The 16,741-nt window shown below is 54.0% G+C and overlaps 1 protein-coding gene across 1 annotated transcript; it reads right to left on the minus strand.

Annotated features, from left to right (window-relative positions):
- Window positions 1-8,796: 8,796 nt before the first annotated feature.
- LOC142925526 (uncharacterized) lies at window positions 8,797-15,220 on the minus strand. The gene is made up of 5 exons (XM_076068370.1): window positions 15,183-15,220; window positions 14,226-14,380; window positions 12,956-13,040; window positions 12,524-12,664; window positions 8,797-10,075 (listed from the first exon to the last, which is right to left on the minus strand). Exons 1-5 carry the CDS (start codon window positions 15,184-15,186, stop codon window positions 9,834-9,836), a joined length of 627 nt encoding a protein of 208 aa, XP_075924485.1. The 5' UTR covers window positions 15,187-15,220; the 3' UTR covers window positions 8,797-9,833.
- Window positions 15,221-16,741: the final 1,521 nt, after the last annotated feature.

Consider the following 16,741-nt stretch of genomic DNA (forward strand, 5'->3'; position numbering starts at 1 on the left):
CATCATCACACTCTACACACTCCACTCACTCATCACACTCCTCACACTCCTCACACTCCACTCACTCCTCACACTCCACTCACTCCTCTCACTCCTCACACTCCACTCACTCCTCACACTCCTCACTCCACTTCACTCCTCACACTCCTCACACTCCTCACACTCATCACACTCCTCACACTCCACTCACTCCTCACACTCCTCACACTCCACACACTCCACTCACTCCTCACACTCCTCACACTCTACACACTCCACTCACTCATCCACTCCTCACACTCCTCACACTCCACCCACTCCTCACACTCCTCACACTCCTCACACTTCTCACACTCATCACACTCATCACACTCTACACACTCCACTCACTCATCACACTCCTCACACTCCTCACACTCCTCACACTCCACTCACTCCTCACACTCCACTCACTCCTCTCACTCCTCACACTCCACTCACTCCTCACACTCCTCACACTCCACTCACTCCTCACACTCCTCACACTCATCACACTCCTCACACTCCACTCACTCCTCACACTCCTCACACTCCACACACTCCACTCACTCCTCACACTCCTCACACTCTACACACTCCACTCACTCATCACACTCCTCACACTCCTCACACTCCACACACTCCTCACACTCCACACACTCATCACACTCCTCACACTCCTCACACTCCTCACACTCCACACACTCCACTCACTCCTCACACTCCTCACACTCCACTCACTCCTCACACTCCTCACACTCCACTCACTCCTCACACTCCTCACACTCCACTCACTCCTCACACTCCTCTCACTCCTCACACTCCACTCACTCCTCACACTCCTCACACTCCACTCACTCCTCACACTCCTCACACTCCTCTCACTCCTCACACTCCACTCACTCCTCTCACTCCTCACACTCCACTCACTCCTCACACTCCTCACACTCCACTCACTCCTCACACTCCTCACACTCATCACACTCATCACACTCCTCACACTCCTCACACTCCACTCACTCCTCACTCCACTCACACTCCTCACACTCATCACACTCATCACACTCCACACACTCATCACACTCCACACACTCCACTCACTCATCACACTCCTCACACTCCTCATACTCCACTCACTCCTCACACTCATCACACTCCTCACACACCTCACACTCCACACACTCCTCACACTCCACTCACTCCTCACACTCCTCACACTCCACTCACTCCTCACATTCCACTCACTCCTCACACTCCTCACACTCCACTCACTCCTCACACTCCTCACACTCCACTCACTCCTCACACTCCACTCACTCCTCACACTCATCACACTCATCACACTCCTCACACTCCACTCACTCCTCACACTCCACTCACTCCTCACACTCCTCTCACTCATCACACTCCTCACACTCCACTCACTCCTCACACTCCTCACACTCTACACACTCCACTCACTCATCACACTCCTCACACTCCTCACACTCCTCACACTCCACACACTCATCACACTCCACACACTCATCACACTCCTCACACTCCTCACACTCCACACACTCCACTCACTCCTCACACTCCTCACACTCCACTCACTCCTCACACTCCTCACACTCCACTCACTCCTCACACTCCTCACACTCCACTCACTCCTCACACTGCTCTCACTCCTCACACTCCACTCACTCCTCACACTCCTCACACTCCACTCACTCCTCACACTCCTCTCACTCCTCACACTCCACTCACTCCTCTCACTCCTCACACTCCACTCACTCCTCACACTCCTCACACTCCACTCACTCCTCACACTCCTCACACTCCACACACTCCACTCACTCCTCACACTCCTCACACTCTACACACTCCACTCACTCATCACACTCCTCACACTCCTCACACTCCTCACACTCCACACACTCCTCACACTCCACACACTCATCACACTCCTCACACTCCTCACACTCCACACACTCCACTCACTCCTCACACTCCTCACACTCCACTCACTCCACTCACTCCTCACACTCCTCACACTCCACTCACTCCTCACACTCCTCACACTCCACTCACTCCTCACACTCCTCTCACTCCTCACACTCCACTCACTCCTCACACTCCTCACACTCCACTCACTCCTCACACTCCTCACACTCCTCTCACTCCTCACACTCCACTCACTCCTCTCACTCCTCACACTCCACTCACTCCTCACACTCCTCACACTCCACTCACTCCTCACACTCCTCACACTCCACTCACTCCTCACACTCCTCACACTCCTCTCACTCCTCACACTCCACTCACTCCTCTCACTCCTCACACTCCACTCACTCCTCACACTCCTCACACTCCACTCACTCCTCACACTCCTCACACTCATCACACTCATCACACTCCTCACACTCCTCACACTCCACTCACTCATCACACTCCTCACACTCCACTCACTCCTCACACTCTACACACTCCACACACTCCTCACACTCACTCCTCACACTCCTCACACTCATCACACTCCTCACACTCCTCACACTCCACCCACTCCTCACACTCCTCACACTCCTCACACTCATCACACTCATCACACTCTACACACTCCACTCACACATCACACTCCTCACACTCCTCACACTCCACTCACTCCTCACACTCCACTCACTCCTCTCACTCCTCACACTCCACTCACTCCTCACACTCCTCACACTCCACTCACTCCTCACACTCCTCACACTCCTCACACTCATCACACTCCTCACACTCCACTCACTCCTCACACTCCTCACACTCCACACACTCCACTCACTCCTCACACTCCTCACACTCTACACACTCCACTCACTCATCACACTCCTCACACTCCTCACACTCCACCCACTCCTCACACTCCTCACACTCCTCACACTTCTCACACTCATCACACTCATCACACTCTACACACTCCACTCACTCATCACACTCCTCACACTCCTCACACTCCTCACACTCCACTCACTCCTCACACTCCACAGCACTCCTCTCACTCCTCACACTCCACTCACTCTCACACTCCTCACACTCCACTCACTCCTCACACTCCTCACACTCATCACACTCCTCACACTCCACTCACTCCTCACACTCCTCACACTCCACACACTCCACTCACTCCTCACACTCCTCACACTCTACACACTCCACTCACTCATCACACTCCTCACACTCCTCACACTCCACACACTCCTCACACTCCACACACTCATCACACTCCTCACACTCCTCACACTCCTCACACTCCACACACTCCACTCACTCCTCACACTCCTCACACTCCACTCACTCCTCACACTCCTCACACTCCACTCACTCCTCACACTCCTCACACTCCACTCACTCCTCACACTCCTCTCACTCCTCACACTCCACTCACTCCTCACACTCCTCACACTCCACTCACTCCTCACACTCCTCACACTCCTCTCACTCCTCACACTCCACTCACTCCTCTCACTCCTCACACTCCACTCACTCCTCACACTCCTCACACTCCACTCACTCCTCACACTCCTCACACTCATCACACTCATCACACTCCTCACACTCCTCACACTCCACTCACTCCTCACTCCACTCACACTCCTCACACTCATCACACTCATCACACTCCACACACTCATCACACTCCACACACTCCACTCACTCATCACACTCCTCACACTCCTCATACTCCACTCACTCCTCACACTCATCACACTCCTCACACACCTCACACTCCACACACTCCTCACACTCCACTCACTCCTCACACTCCTCACACTCCACTCACTCCTCACATTCCACTCACTCCTCACACTCCACTCACTCCTCACACTCCTCACACTCCACTCACTCCTCACACTCCACTCACTCCTCACACTCCTCACACTCATCACACTCATCACACTCCTCACACTCCACTCACTCCTCACACTCCACTCACTCCTCACACTCCTCTCACTCATCACACTCCTCACACTCCACTCACTCCTCACACTCCTCACACTCTACACACTCCACTCACTCATCACACTCCCTCACACTCCTCACACTCCTCACACTCCACACACTCATCACACTCCACACACTCATCACACTCCTCACACTCCTCACACTCCACACACTCCACTCACTCCTCACACTCCTCACACTCCACTCACTCCTCACACTCCTCACACTCCACTCACTCCTCACACTCCTCACACTCCACTCACTCCTCACACTGCTCTCACTCCTCACACTCCACTCACTCCTCACACTCCTCACACTCCACTCACTCCTCACACTCCTCTCACTCCTCACACTCCACTCACTCCTCTCACTCCTCACACTCCACTCACTCCTCACACTCCTCACACTCCACTCACTCCTCACACTCCTCACACTCCACACACTCCACTCACTCCTCACACTCCTCACACTCTACACACTCCACTCACTCATCACACTCCTCACACTCCTCACACTCCTCACACTCCACACACTCCTCACACTCCACACACTCATCACACTCCTCACACTCCTCACACTCCACACACTTCACTCACTCCTCACACTCCTCACACTCCACTCACTCCACTCACTCCTCACACTCCTCACACTCCACTCACTCCTCACACTCCTCACACTCCACTCACTCCTCACACTCCTCTCACTCCTCACACTCCACTCACTCCTCACACTCCTCACACTCCACTCACTCCTCACACTCCTCACACTCCTCTCACTCCTCACACTCCACTCACTCCTCTCACTCCTCACACTCCACTCACTCCTCACACTCCTCACACTCCACTCAATCCTCACACTCCTCACACTCCACTCACTCCTCACACTCCTCACACTCCTCTCACTCCTCACACTCCACTCACTCCTCTCACTCCTCACACTCACTCACTCCTCACACTCCTCACACTCCACTCACTCCTCACACTCCTCACACTCATCACACTCATCACACTCCTCACACTCCTCACACTCCACTCACTCATCACACTCCTCACACTCCACTCACTCCTCACACTCTACTCACTCCACACACTCCTCACCCACTCACTCCTCACACTCTACACACTCATCACACTCATCACACTCCTCACACTCCACTCACTCCTCACACTCCACACACTCCTCACACTCCACACACACTCCTCACACTCCACTCACTCCTCACACTCTACACACTCCACTCACTCATCACACTCCTCACACTCCACTCACTCCTCACACTCCACACACTCCTCACACTCCACACACTCCTCACACTCCACACACTCCTCACACTCCTCACACTCATCACACTCCTCACACACCTCACACTCCACACACTCCTCACACTCCACTCACTCCTCACACTCCACTCACTCCTCACATTCCACTCACTCCTCACACTCCTCACACTCCTCACACTCCACTCACTCCTCACACTCCACTCACTCCTCACACTCCTCACACTCATCACACTCCTCACACTCCTCACACTCCACTCACTCCTCACACTCATCACACTCCTCACACTCCACTCACTCCTCACACTCCTCACACTCCACACATCCACTCACTCCTCACACTCCTCACACTCTACACACTCCACTCACTCATCACACTCCTCACACTCCTCACACTCCACACACTCCTCACACTCCTCACACTCCTCACATTCCACACACTCCACTCACTCCTCACACTCCTCACACTCCACTCACTCCTCACACTCCTCACACTCCACTCACTCTTCACACTCCTCACACTCCACTCACTCCTCACACTCCTCTCACTCCTCACACTCCACTCACTCCTCACACTCCTCACACTCCACTCACTCCTCACACTCCTCACACTCCTCTCACTCCTCACACTCCACTCACTCCTCTCACTCCTCACACTCCACTCACTCCTCACTCCTCACACTCCACTCACTCCTCACACTCCTCACACTCATCACACTCATCACACTCCTCACACTCCACTCACTCCTCACTCCTCACACTCCACTCACACTCCTCACACTCATCACACTCATCACACTCCACACACTCCACTCACTCATCACACTCCTCACACTCCTCATACTCCACTCACTCCTCACACTCATCACACTCCTCACACACCTCACACTCCACACACTCCTCACACTCCACTCACTCCTCACACTCCTCACACTCCACTCACTCCTCACATTCCACTCACTCCTCACACTCCCTCACACTCCACTCACTCCTCACACTCCTCACACTCCACTCACTCCTCACACTCCACTCACTCCTCACACTCCTCACACTCATCACACTCATCACACTCCTCACACTCCACTCACTCCTCACACTCCACTCACTCCTCACACTCCTCTCACTCATCACACTCCTCACACTCCACTCACTCCTCACACTCCTCACACTCTACACACTCCACTCACTCATCACACTCCTCACACTCCTCACACTCCTCACACTCCACACACTCATCACACTCCACACACTCATCACACTCCTCACACTCCTCACACTCCACACACTCCACTCACTCCTCACACTCCTCACACTCCACTCACTCCTCACACTCCTCACACTCCACTCACTCCTCACACTCCTCACACTCCACTCACTCCTCACACTCCTCTCACTCCTCACACTCCACTCACTCCTCACACTCCTCACACTCCACTCACTCCTCACACTCCTCTCACTCCTCAACTCCACTCACTCCTCTCACTCCTCACACTCCACTCACTCCTCACACTCCTCACACTCCACTCACTCCTCACACTCCTCACACTCCACACACTCCACTCACTCCTCACACTCCTCACACTCTACACACTCCACTCACTCATCACACTCCTCACACTCCTCACACTCCTCACACTCCACACACTCCTCACACTCCACACACTCATCACACTCCTCACACTCCTCACACTCCACACACTCCACTCACTCCTCACACTCCTCACACTCCACTCACTCCACTCACTCCTCACACTCCTCACACTCCACTCACTCCTCACACTCCTCACACTCCACTCACTCCTCACACTCCTCTCACTCCTCACACTCCACTCACTCCTCACACTCCTCACACTCCACTCACTCCTCACACTCCTCACACTCCTCTCACTCCTCACACTCCACTCACTCCTCTCACTCCTCACACTCCACTCACTCCTCACACTCCTCACACTCCACTCACTCCTCACACTCCTCACACTCCACTCACTCCTCACACTCCTCACACTCCTCTCACTCCTCACACTCCACTCACTCCTCTCACTCCTCACACTCCACTCACTCCTCACACTCCTCACACTCCACTCACTCCTCACACTCCTCACACTCATCACACTCATCACACTCCTCACACTCCTCACACTCCACTCACTCATCACACTCCTCACACTCCACTCACTCCTCACACTCTACTCACTCCACACACTCCTCAGACTCCACTCACTCCTCACACTCTACACACTCATCACATTCATCACACTCCTCACACTCCACTCACTCCTCACACTCCACACACTCCTCACACTCCACACACACTCCTCACACTCCACTCACTCCTCACACTCTACACACTCCACTCACTCATCACACTCCTCACACTCCACTCACTCCTCACACTCCACACACTCCTCACACTCCACACACTCCTCACACTCCACACACTCCTCACACTCCTCACACTCATCACACTCCTCACACACCTCACACTCCACACACTCCTCACACTCCACTCACTCCTCACACTCCTCACACTCCACTCACTCCTCACATTCCACTCACTCCTCACACTCCTCACACTCCTCACACTCCACTCACTCCTCACACTCCACTCACTCCTCACACTCCTCACACTCCTCACACTCATCACACTCCTCACACTCCTCACACTCCACTCACTCCTCACACTCATCACACTCCTCACACTCCACTCACTCCTCACACTCCTCACACTCCCACACTCCACTCACTCCTCACACTCCTCACACTCTACACACTCCACTCACTCATCACACTCCTCACACTCCTCACACTCCACACACTCCTCACACTCCACACACTCATCACACTCCTCACACTCCTCACATTCCACACACTCCACTCACTCCTCACACTCCTCACACTCCACTCACTCCACTCACTCCTCACACTCCTCACACTCCACTCACTCCTCACACTCCTCACACTCCACTCACTCCTCACACTCCTCTCATTCCTCACACTCCACTCACTCCTCACACTCCTCACACTCCACTCACTCCTCACACTCCTCACACTCCTCTCACTCCTCACACTCCACTCACTCCTCTCACTCCTCACACTCCACTCACTCCTCACACTCCTCACACTCCACTCACTCCTCACACTCCTCACACTCATCACACTCATCACACTCCTCACACTCCACTCACTCCTCACTCCTCACACTCCTCATACTCCACTCACTCCTCACACTCATCACACTCCTCACACACCTCACACTCCACACACTCCACTCACTCCTCACACTCCACTCACACTCCACTCACTCCACTCACTTCTCACTCCACACACTCCTCACACTCCACACACTCCACACACTCCACTCACTCCTCACACTCCACTCACACTCCTCACACTCCTCACACTCCACTCATTCCACACACTCCTCACACTCCTCACACTCCACTCACACTCCTCACACTTCTCACACTCCACTCACTCCTCACACTCCTCACACTCCTCACACTCCACTCACTCCTCACACTCCACTCACTTCTCACTCCACACACTCCACACACTCCTCACACTCCACTCATTCCTCACACTCCACACACTCCAGTCACTTCTCACACTCATCACACTCCACTCACTCCTCACACTCCACTCACTCCTCACTCCTCACACACCACTCACTCCTCACACTCCTCACACTCCACTCAATCCACACACTCTACTCACTCCACACACTCCTCACACTCCACACACTCCTCACACTCCACACACTCCACACATTCCTCACACTCCTCACACTACACACACTCGCAGTCATGAGGCTCGCTCTCCCCGCTGTTTAATTGGAGCTCCAAACACGGACGCCGATCGAGCGAGGCTGAGTGTGTCAGTAGTCCCACTCGGGAGAGCGCACCACACACCTGCCCCTCCACATACGAAATACCGACATCCCATCAGCCCCACACACGGCCTCCCTTCCTGATGTAAGTGCATCGTTTCAGTAAGCACTGATTCCGCACAAGCGAAACTTAGGACCAGTTTCGACATTGAGCGTCTCAGCAGCAGCAGCAGCAGAGTTGGGCTCCCCTTGAACCATTCCTGGCGAACTGACCCACATGTTTATAGACATTGTTCTGACGGTGGGGGTCCTCAGACATGGGTCTCATGACGAGTGAGTATGTGGCGTGTGTGGGGCGAGATGCAGGGGGGGGGGGGGGGTGTGGGGTGGACTCGGGGTCGACTTGAGCCAAGAGTCGCCGCTTTCTGAGGTACCGCCTCAGTCCATCTCAGTCACCCCTCAGACCATCTCTCAGTCCACCTCAATCCACCCTCAGTCCACCTCAATCCACCCTCAGCCCACCTCAATCTACCCCTCGGTCCAGCTAATCACCTCCCAGTCACCCCTCATTCCACCCTCAGTCCACCCTAGTCACCCCTCAGTCCACCTCAGTGACCCTTAAGCACTTCACTATTTAACCTATTATTATCATGCTCCGGTATACAAATATTAGTACATACATTTAAATAGCCAGTAACCGATCCTAAGCCAGTAACCGATGTTTGGAAGCGGTTACCGGTTTCACAAACCCCCGCCCCGACCCCTCCTCAGTCGAACTCGGTCTCGATGTCGTCCTCCATGAGTCGCTCCCTCTCTGCGGGGCCCTCCTCATCCTCCTCCTCCGCAGCCCCCCCCCCAATGCTGGCGAGGCGCCACAGCGTGAAGGCCGCGAGGCCCCCGAGGGCCAGGGCCCCCGCGGCCACGGAGACCGGGAAGCGCAGGACACGGGGCCCCCCCAGGAGGAGCAGCGAGCAGACGGCGCCCAGCCACGCGGCGAACATCAGGGACACTACAGCAGCAGCAGCAACAACAACAAACAACAACATCACAACAACAACATCACAGCAAACATGATAACAACACAACAGCATAACAACACATCATCATCACAACAACATCATTATAACAACACATCATAATAACAACACAACAACATAACAACACAACAGCATGATCACAACAGCATAACAACACATCATCATCACAACATCATTATAACAACACAACATCATAATAACAACACAACAACATAATAACAACACAACATCATAATAACAACACAACAACATAATAACAACACAACAGCATGATCACAACAGCATGACAACACATCATCATCACAACACAACAATATCATAATAACAACAACATCACAACATTACAGCAACATGATAACAACACAACAACATAATCACAACAGCATAACAACACATCATCACAACAACAACATCATAACAACACAACATCACAATAACAACACAACATGATAACAACATGATAATAACAACACAACATCATCATAACAACATAACACCACAACAACATGATAACATAACAACATGATAATAACAACACAACATCATCACAACAACATAACACCACAACAACACCATCATAACAACACAACACCATCATAATAACAACACAACATGATAACACAACAACATCATCATAACAACACAACAACATCATCATAACAACACAACAACATCACAACAACAACAACGTGGACATGGGAGGGAGGTGTGAGAGTGCACGTTTAACTTCTTTCGCACCGTACTGAGCCAACCGCACTAATAATCGGAGGTGCGGGGAAAGGAGAAGGCATGATGCTTCACTCGAAGGGGCCGTCCATAAATGACGTCACGCGATTTTGGACGATTTTTTTACCCCCCCGCTCTCGTCACACGGCGTCACAAAAAGTCAGACCCCCCCCCCTCAAATATGACGTCTCAAAGCTCTGCCCCCCCCAAAAAAAAACATTTCCATTTTGAAAATAAAACGTGCTTCAAATCGCTTTAAACTATTGTCATTGTGGTGCGTATTTAATGTGGCGCTGCACTCTGATGTTGTAGGAGAAAATATTTATTAAAAAGAATATTTAAATGAGCAGAACGCGTTGTCTACATTTATTTAAAGTTTTACATTTTGATGTGACGTCACATTTCTCACCCCCCCCCCCCCTCCTCGTCACACATCGTCACAAATCTCTGACCCCCCCCCCCAGGTGCGTGACGTCATTTATGGACGACCCCGAAAGCAGTGGTCACTCATTTTCAGTGGGTGCCACTGTCGCCCATAAGACATCATCAGTGCTGAGGGCCGTCACGCATTTGAAACCATTTGGTTTTGACAGCACTATGATGAAGATGATGATGGGGGAGTGTTTTCACATTTGTGTATTGTGGAGGGCCGCACGTCAGGGGCCTCGCTAAAGGCCACCAGAGGCCTTGCAATGAAGAACGCCGCTCTAAATTATGTAAAAGTGCATAGCTACAGTGGCTTCATCGTATGGCGAGAGCGTTCCAGACGGCCGCAGAAGCGCCATCTGGAAGCGCGCGATGCGGTGACCGTCTGGCGTTCGATGGCCAGCCAAAAGGCGCTGCCGTGAGGATGATAAGCGGAGTTCGCGTGGTGGTTTTATTGCTCCTTAACGAGATGATCAGCGAGGTGTAAAAGTGGAGCAGGGGATATGAGTGAGCGAGTGAATGGGCGAGTGAGTAAATCAGCGAGCGAGTGGGTTGGGTGACTTTTTGAGTGAATGATTACGTGAATAAATACATGAACGGTTGAGCGAATCGATGAGTTGGTGATTTGAGTTGGTTGGGGGCGGGTGAATTACCGTAGTAGGTGAGTGAATGGGTGAGTTGGTGAATGAATGGGTGAGTTGGTGAATGAATGAAGAGTGGTTGAGCTTGTAACTGTACTAGCTCTACTACCCGGCTTCGCCCGGGACTTGGATTCACCACGGCCGCCTTTGTCTCTCCCCAGTGGCGATGTTCACACACCACCGCAGTTACTCGTTTGATGCTGAGTCAACCTAGGGGAGGCCCAGGACCGATAAAAATAATCGTCACCGGTGGTGGCCGTGAGCGGGAATCGAACTCGGGTGGCCAGGTTCGTAGCGCAGCGTAGCGCTAAGCACTACACTACAATGCGTGACGCTTCCACGTGCGCGGGTCACGTGACAGATTTGACGTCACAGTTCACTTGGCGTGCAAAAAAAATGCATTATTGAGCTCCCACGCCCCCCCCCCCCAAACCAAAATTGTATTTGTATAATTGTTGCATGGTGTACAGTCTGGAAAGTACCCACATGGCAAATTTCAAGTTCGTTGCATGTCGGGAAGTACGCTAAACATTTTAAACAGACACACACAATCACAACTTTGCCTTTTGTATATATATGGGGATGTGTGTGTGTGTGAGAGTCGGTGAGTTGTCGAGTGAGCCGTACGTGCTAGGAGCTGCAGGGTGAGCGAGTGGGATGTCTCGAGGCAGGGTGGCGACGCGAGCGTGGTGAAGACGGTGAGAGCCACAGCTGCAGCGGACACAGCCGCGCCCGTCACGGCCACGCGGCCCATGGCGAACAGCACCACTGCGGAACACGCGTCAGTGTAGCACCACGCGTCAGTGTAGCACCACGCGTCAGTGTAGCACCACGCGTCAGTGTAGCACCACACGCCGTCACGGCAATGAAACGTGAGGGTGAGTGAGACAAGTGTGAGTCGGTGAGGGTGGGTGAGGGTGAGTGAGGCGAGAGTGAGTTAGCTGAGCTAAGTGAGGGTCGGTGAGGGTGGGTGAGGTGAGGTGGGTTGGTGAGGTTGAGGTGAGGTGAGAGACGGTGAGTGAGGTGAGGGTTGGTGAGGGTGAGTTGTGTGCGTGGCACCGCTCGCTCGTTTGATGTCCACCCGCGTCTCCTTTCTCCCCTCCTCCTTCCTCCACGCGGAGAAGAGACCAAGACGCAGTTGCACCTAGAGGGAGAGGCAGGGTCACCCTGACCCGGGTCACCCTGACCCGGGTCACCCTGACACGGGTCACCCTGACCCGTGTCACCCTGACCCGTGTCACCCTCAAATGGGTTACCCTGACCCGTGTCACCCTGACCCGTGTCACCCTGACACGTGTCACCCTGACACGTGTTACCCTGACCCGTGTCACCTTGACCCGTGTCACCCTGACATGGGTTACACTGACCCGTGTCACCCTGACATGTGTTACCCTGACCCGTGTCACCCTGACATGGGTTACACTGACCCGTGTCACCCTGACCCGTGTCACTCTGACATGGGCTATCCTGACCCGTGTATGTTGTTAAACCTTTTTCGCACCGTACGTAGCCAACCGTGCTAATCGGAGGTGCGGGGGAAGGACAACAAACTAAACACACAAACATCACTTCCATGTCACCCTCACGTGGATCACTTTGACCCTCACCTGGATCACTGTATCACTGACTATGATCACTCTAAATCTGACACGGGTTACCCTGATCTGGGTCACCATAAACAAAACAGATTAATTTTCGGGTTGTGTTTAGCCTCGAGTAAGAACTTAGATGTACACTGAATGTGGTGTGCCGGGTGCAGAAATGTGTTTCCAACGTCAATCCAACATTAGCCCACTCAATCCACCATCAATCCACCTCAATCCACCCTCAATCCACCTTAATCTACCTCAATCCACCTCAATCCACCCTCAGTCCACCTCAATCCACCCTCAGTCCACCATCAATCCACCCTCAATCCACCCTCAGTCCACCTCAATCCACCCTCAGTCCACCTCAATCCACCCTCAATCCACCTTAATCTACCTCAATCCACCTCAATCCACCCTCAGTCCACCTCAATCCACCTCAATTCACCTCAATCCACCCTCAGTTCACCCTCAATCCACCCTCAGTCCACCTCAATCCACCCTCATTCCACCCTCAATCTACCTCAATTCACCCTCAGTCCACCTCAATCCACCCTCAATCCACCTTAATCTACCTCAATCCACCTCAATCCACCCTCAGTCCACCCTCAGTCCACCTCAATCCACCCTCAATCCACCCTCAATCCACCCTCAATCCACCCTCAGGCCACCTCAATCCACCCTCAGTCCACCTCAATCCACCCTCAGTCCACCTCAATCCACCATCCAGGTGAGTCGACTACCTTGGGCCCTGGCGCGCCGCTGGGCCCCGTGAAGGAGGCGGTGGCGGTGGTGGTGGTGAGGCCCCAGGACGAGGAGAGGAGCGCGGAGCCCCAGGCCAGGAGGGAGAGGACCCCCAGCAGAGCGGGTAGCAGGGATAGGCACTGGGGCACTGCGGCTAGCGGCGGTGGGGTGGGGTCAGGGGGTCATCGGGGGGGGGTCATCGGGGGGGGGTCAGGGGGTCATCGGGGGGATGGATCGAGACAGAGAGTGAGGCATGGGGGGGGGGGGGTCCTGCCGAGTTTGCAGGAGGCGATTCTGCTGCTGTGCGATCTCATTTGAAAGATTTTTTTAAAAATATATATCAGCATTGCGGCTGTGGTTTGGCCGATAGCAGTTCCACTGGGCTTGTGGGTTTAGTTATGCGAGGAGGAAACAGGAGAACCCGCAGAAACCCCCACGCAGAACAGGGGAAGAGAGAGACAGCTGACAAACTCCACATTGAGAAAAGCGCCCGGGTTGGGAACCGAACCCAGGTGCCTGTCGCTGTGAGGCGTAGCAAGCGTCACTAAAATCGCCCACACCACCAAGGGGGTGAGACGCGGCAAAGATGAAACTCCCCCGCGTCGCATTTTTTTTAGCGAGCACCTATTAAGGCCGGCACGGTACACTAAAACCCGGCCGCCTTTGTCTCCCCAGTGCTGTGGGTTACCCCGACGTTCCAGGTACTCATTCAACGCTGAGTCGACCTAAGGTAGAGGCGCAGGACCGGCTCAAATAAGCGTCACGGGTGTTGAGCGTGAGCGGGAATCGAGCTCGGGTCGCCGGGTTCAAAGCTGGACATCTGTGAAAAAGAGCTTTATAGCTCATCGGATTCCTCCAGCATAAATATGGTGATTATGACAGCGCAGTGCGCTAACCACTTTGCCACCAGTCCCCACAAATAAAATACAGTACTTTGTAAATACACACACACACACCCATCGTTGTTGTCGGAGGGTGACTGCCTCCAACTGCCTCCAACTGCCCAGTAACCTCACAGTGCACCTAGCCGGGCACTGCCCAGCGGCGTTCTGCACGAGCCTCCTCAACAGAAGCCTCCGATCTGGAAACCGCCGCTGTCACGAGTCGTGTGTGAGTGGGTGGGTTGGCGAGTGGGTTTGTGTGTGAGTGGGTGGGTTGGTGAGTTGGTGAGTGGGTGGGTTAGTGAGTGGGTTGGTGAGTGGGTGGGTTGGTGAGTGGGTGGGTTGGTGAGTGGGTGGGTGAGTGGGTGGGTTAGTGAGTGGGTTGGTGAGTGGGTGGGTTGGCGAGTGGGTTTGTGTGTGAGTGGGTGGGTTGGTGAGTGGGTGGGTTGGTGAGTGGGTTTGTGTGTGTGTGGGTGGGTTGGTGAGTGGGTGGGTTGGTGAGTGGGTGGGTTAGTGAGTGGGTTGGTGAGTGGGTGGGTTGGTGAGTGGGTGGGTTGGCGAGTGGGTTTGTGTGTGAGTGGGTGGGTTGGTGAGTGGGTGGGTTGGTGAGTGGGTGGGTTGGTTGGTGAGTGGGTGGGTGGGTTGGTGAGTGGGTTTGTGTGTGAGTGGGTGGGTTGGTGAGTGGGTGGGTTGGTGAGTGGGTGGGTGGGTTGGTGAGTGGGTTTGTGAGTGGGTGGGTTGGTGAGTGGGTTGGTGAGTGAGTGGGTGGATTGGTGAGTGGGTGGGTTGGTGAGTGGGTTGGTGAGTGGGTTGGTGAGTGAGTGGTGGGTTGGTGAGTGAGTGGTGGGTTGGTGAGTGGGTGGGTTGGTGAGTGGGTTTGTGTGTGAGTGGGTTTGTGTGTGAGTGGGTGGGTTGGTGAGTGGGTGGGTTGGTGAGTGGGTGGGTTGGTGAGTGGGTGGGTTGGTGAGTGGGTTTGTGAGTGGGTGGGTTGGTGAGTGGGTTTGTGAGTGGGTGGGTTGGTGAGTGGGCTTTCGTGAGTAGGTGGGTGAATGGCTGGGCGATTGGGTTTGAGTGAGTGAGAGTGAGTTCACGCCTGAAGTTGACACCAGGGGAGTCTCCTTCGCCTGAATGATCAAAGTGCAGCGATGGCCTCAAGTTGTCCATCGTGACCGATTCGCCGTCCACCAACCTCGACGTCTTTCCGCACCGTACCGTGCTAATCGGAGGCAGCAGCGAGGGTTGGTGGACCACACACACACACACAGGTGTGAAACCCCTACACGTGGGTGTCAAGGAGCCACACCCCGGCTCTCCAGAAGGCAGTACAGCAAAGTGGGAACTCCAATTGTACGGGGATAGCGCGTGTTCCCCTCGCACGCGTGGGGCATCTCCATGTGCGCCGGTTCTCTCTCACTCCATACCGAGTATTCGTTGCCCAATAACACCTCGATAAGGGCAACGCAGAGCTGTGCCGTTGTCGATGGCGCCGACTCCTCACAGCTTGACCGCTCCCTTCCCGCTCGTCCGTCGTTCCTCCTGATCGCACTTCAGAGTCGTCTCCTCCCTCGCTCGCTCGAGAGCGGATCGCCGCGCGCCGGTGCAGCGTCCCAAGGCGCGATTTTTCTCGTCGCGAG

Source organism: Petromyzon marinus, chromosome 21 (assembly GCF_048934315.1).
Source record: "Petromyzon marinus isolate PM22_M1 ecotype Great Lakes invasive population chromosome 21, UKy_Petmar_22M1.pri1.0, whole genome shotgun sequence".
Taxonomy (NCBI): Eukaryota; Metazoa; Chordata; class Hyperoartia; order Petromyzontiformes; family Petromyzontidae; genus Petromyzon; species Petromyzon marinus.

What these genes read in the sequence shown, in the direction of transcription:
- LOC142925526 (XM_076068370.1), bottom strand. An exon ending in GGACATCAAACGAGCGAGCG is followed by an intron (nt 12,665 to 12,955) that starts GTGCCACGCACA and finishes CGTGTTCCGCAG; the next exon opens with TGGTGCTGTTCGCCATGGGC. An exon ending in CACCCTGCAGCTCCTAGCAC is followed by an intron (nt 10,076 to 12,523) that starts GTACGGCTCACT and finishes CTGCTGCTGTAG; the next exon opens with TGTCCCTGATGTTCGCCGCG.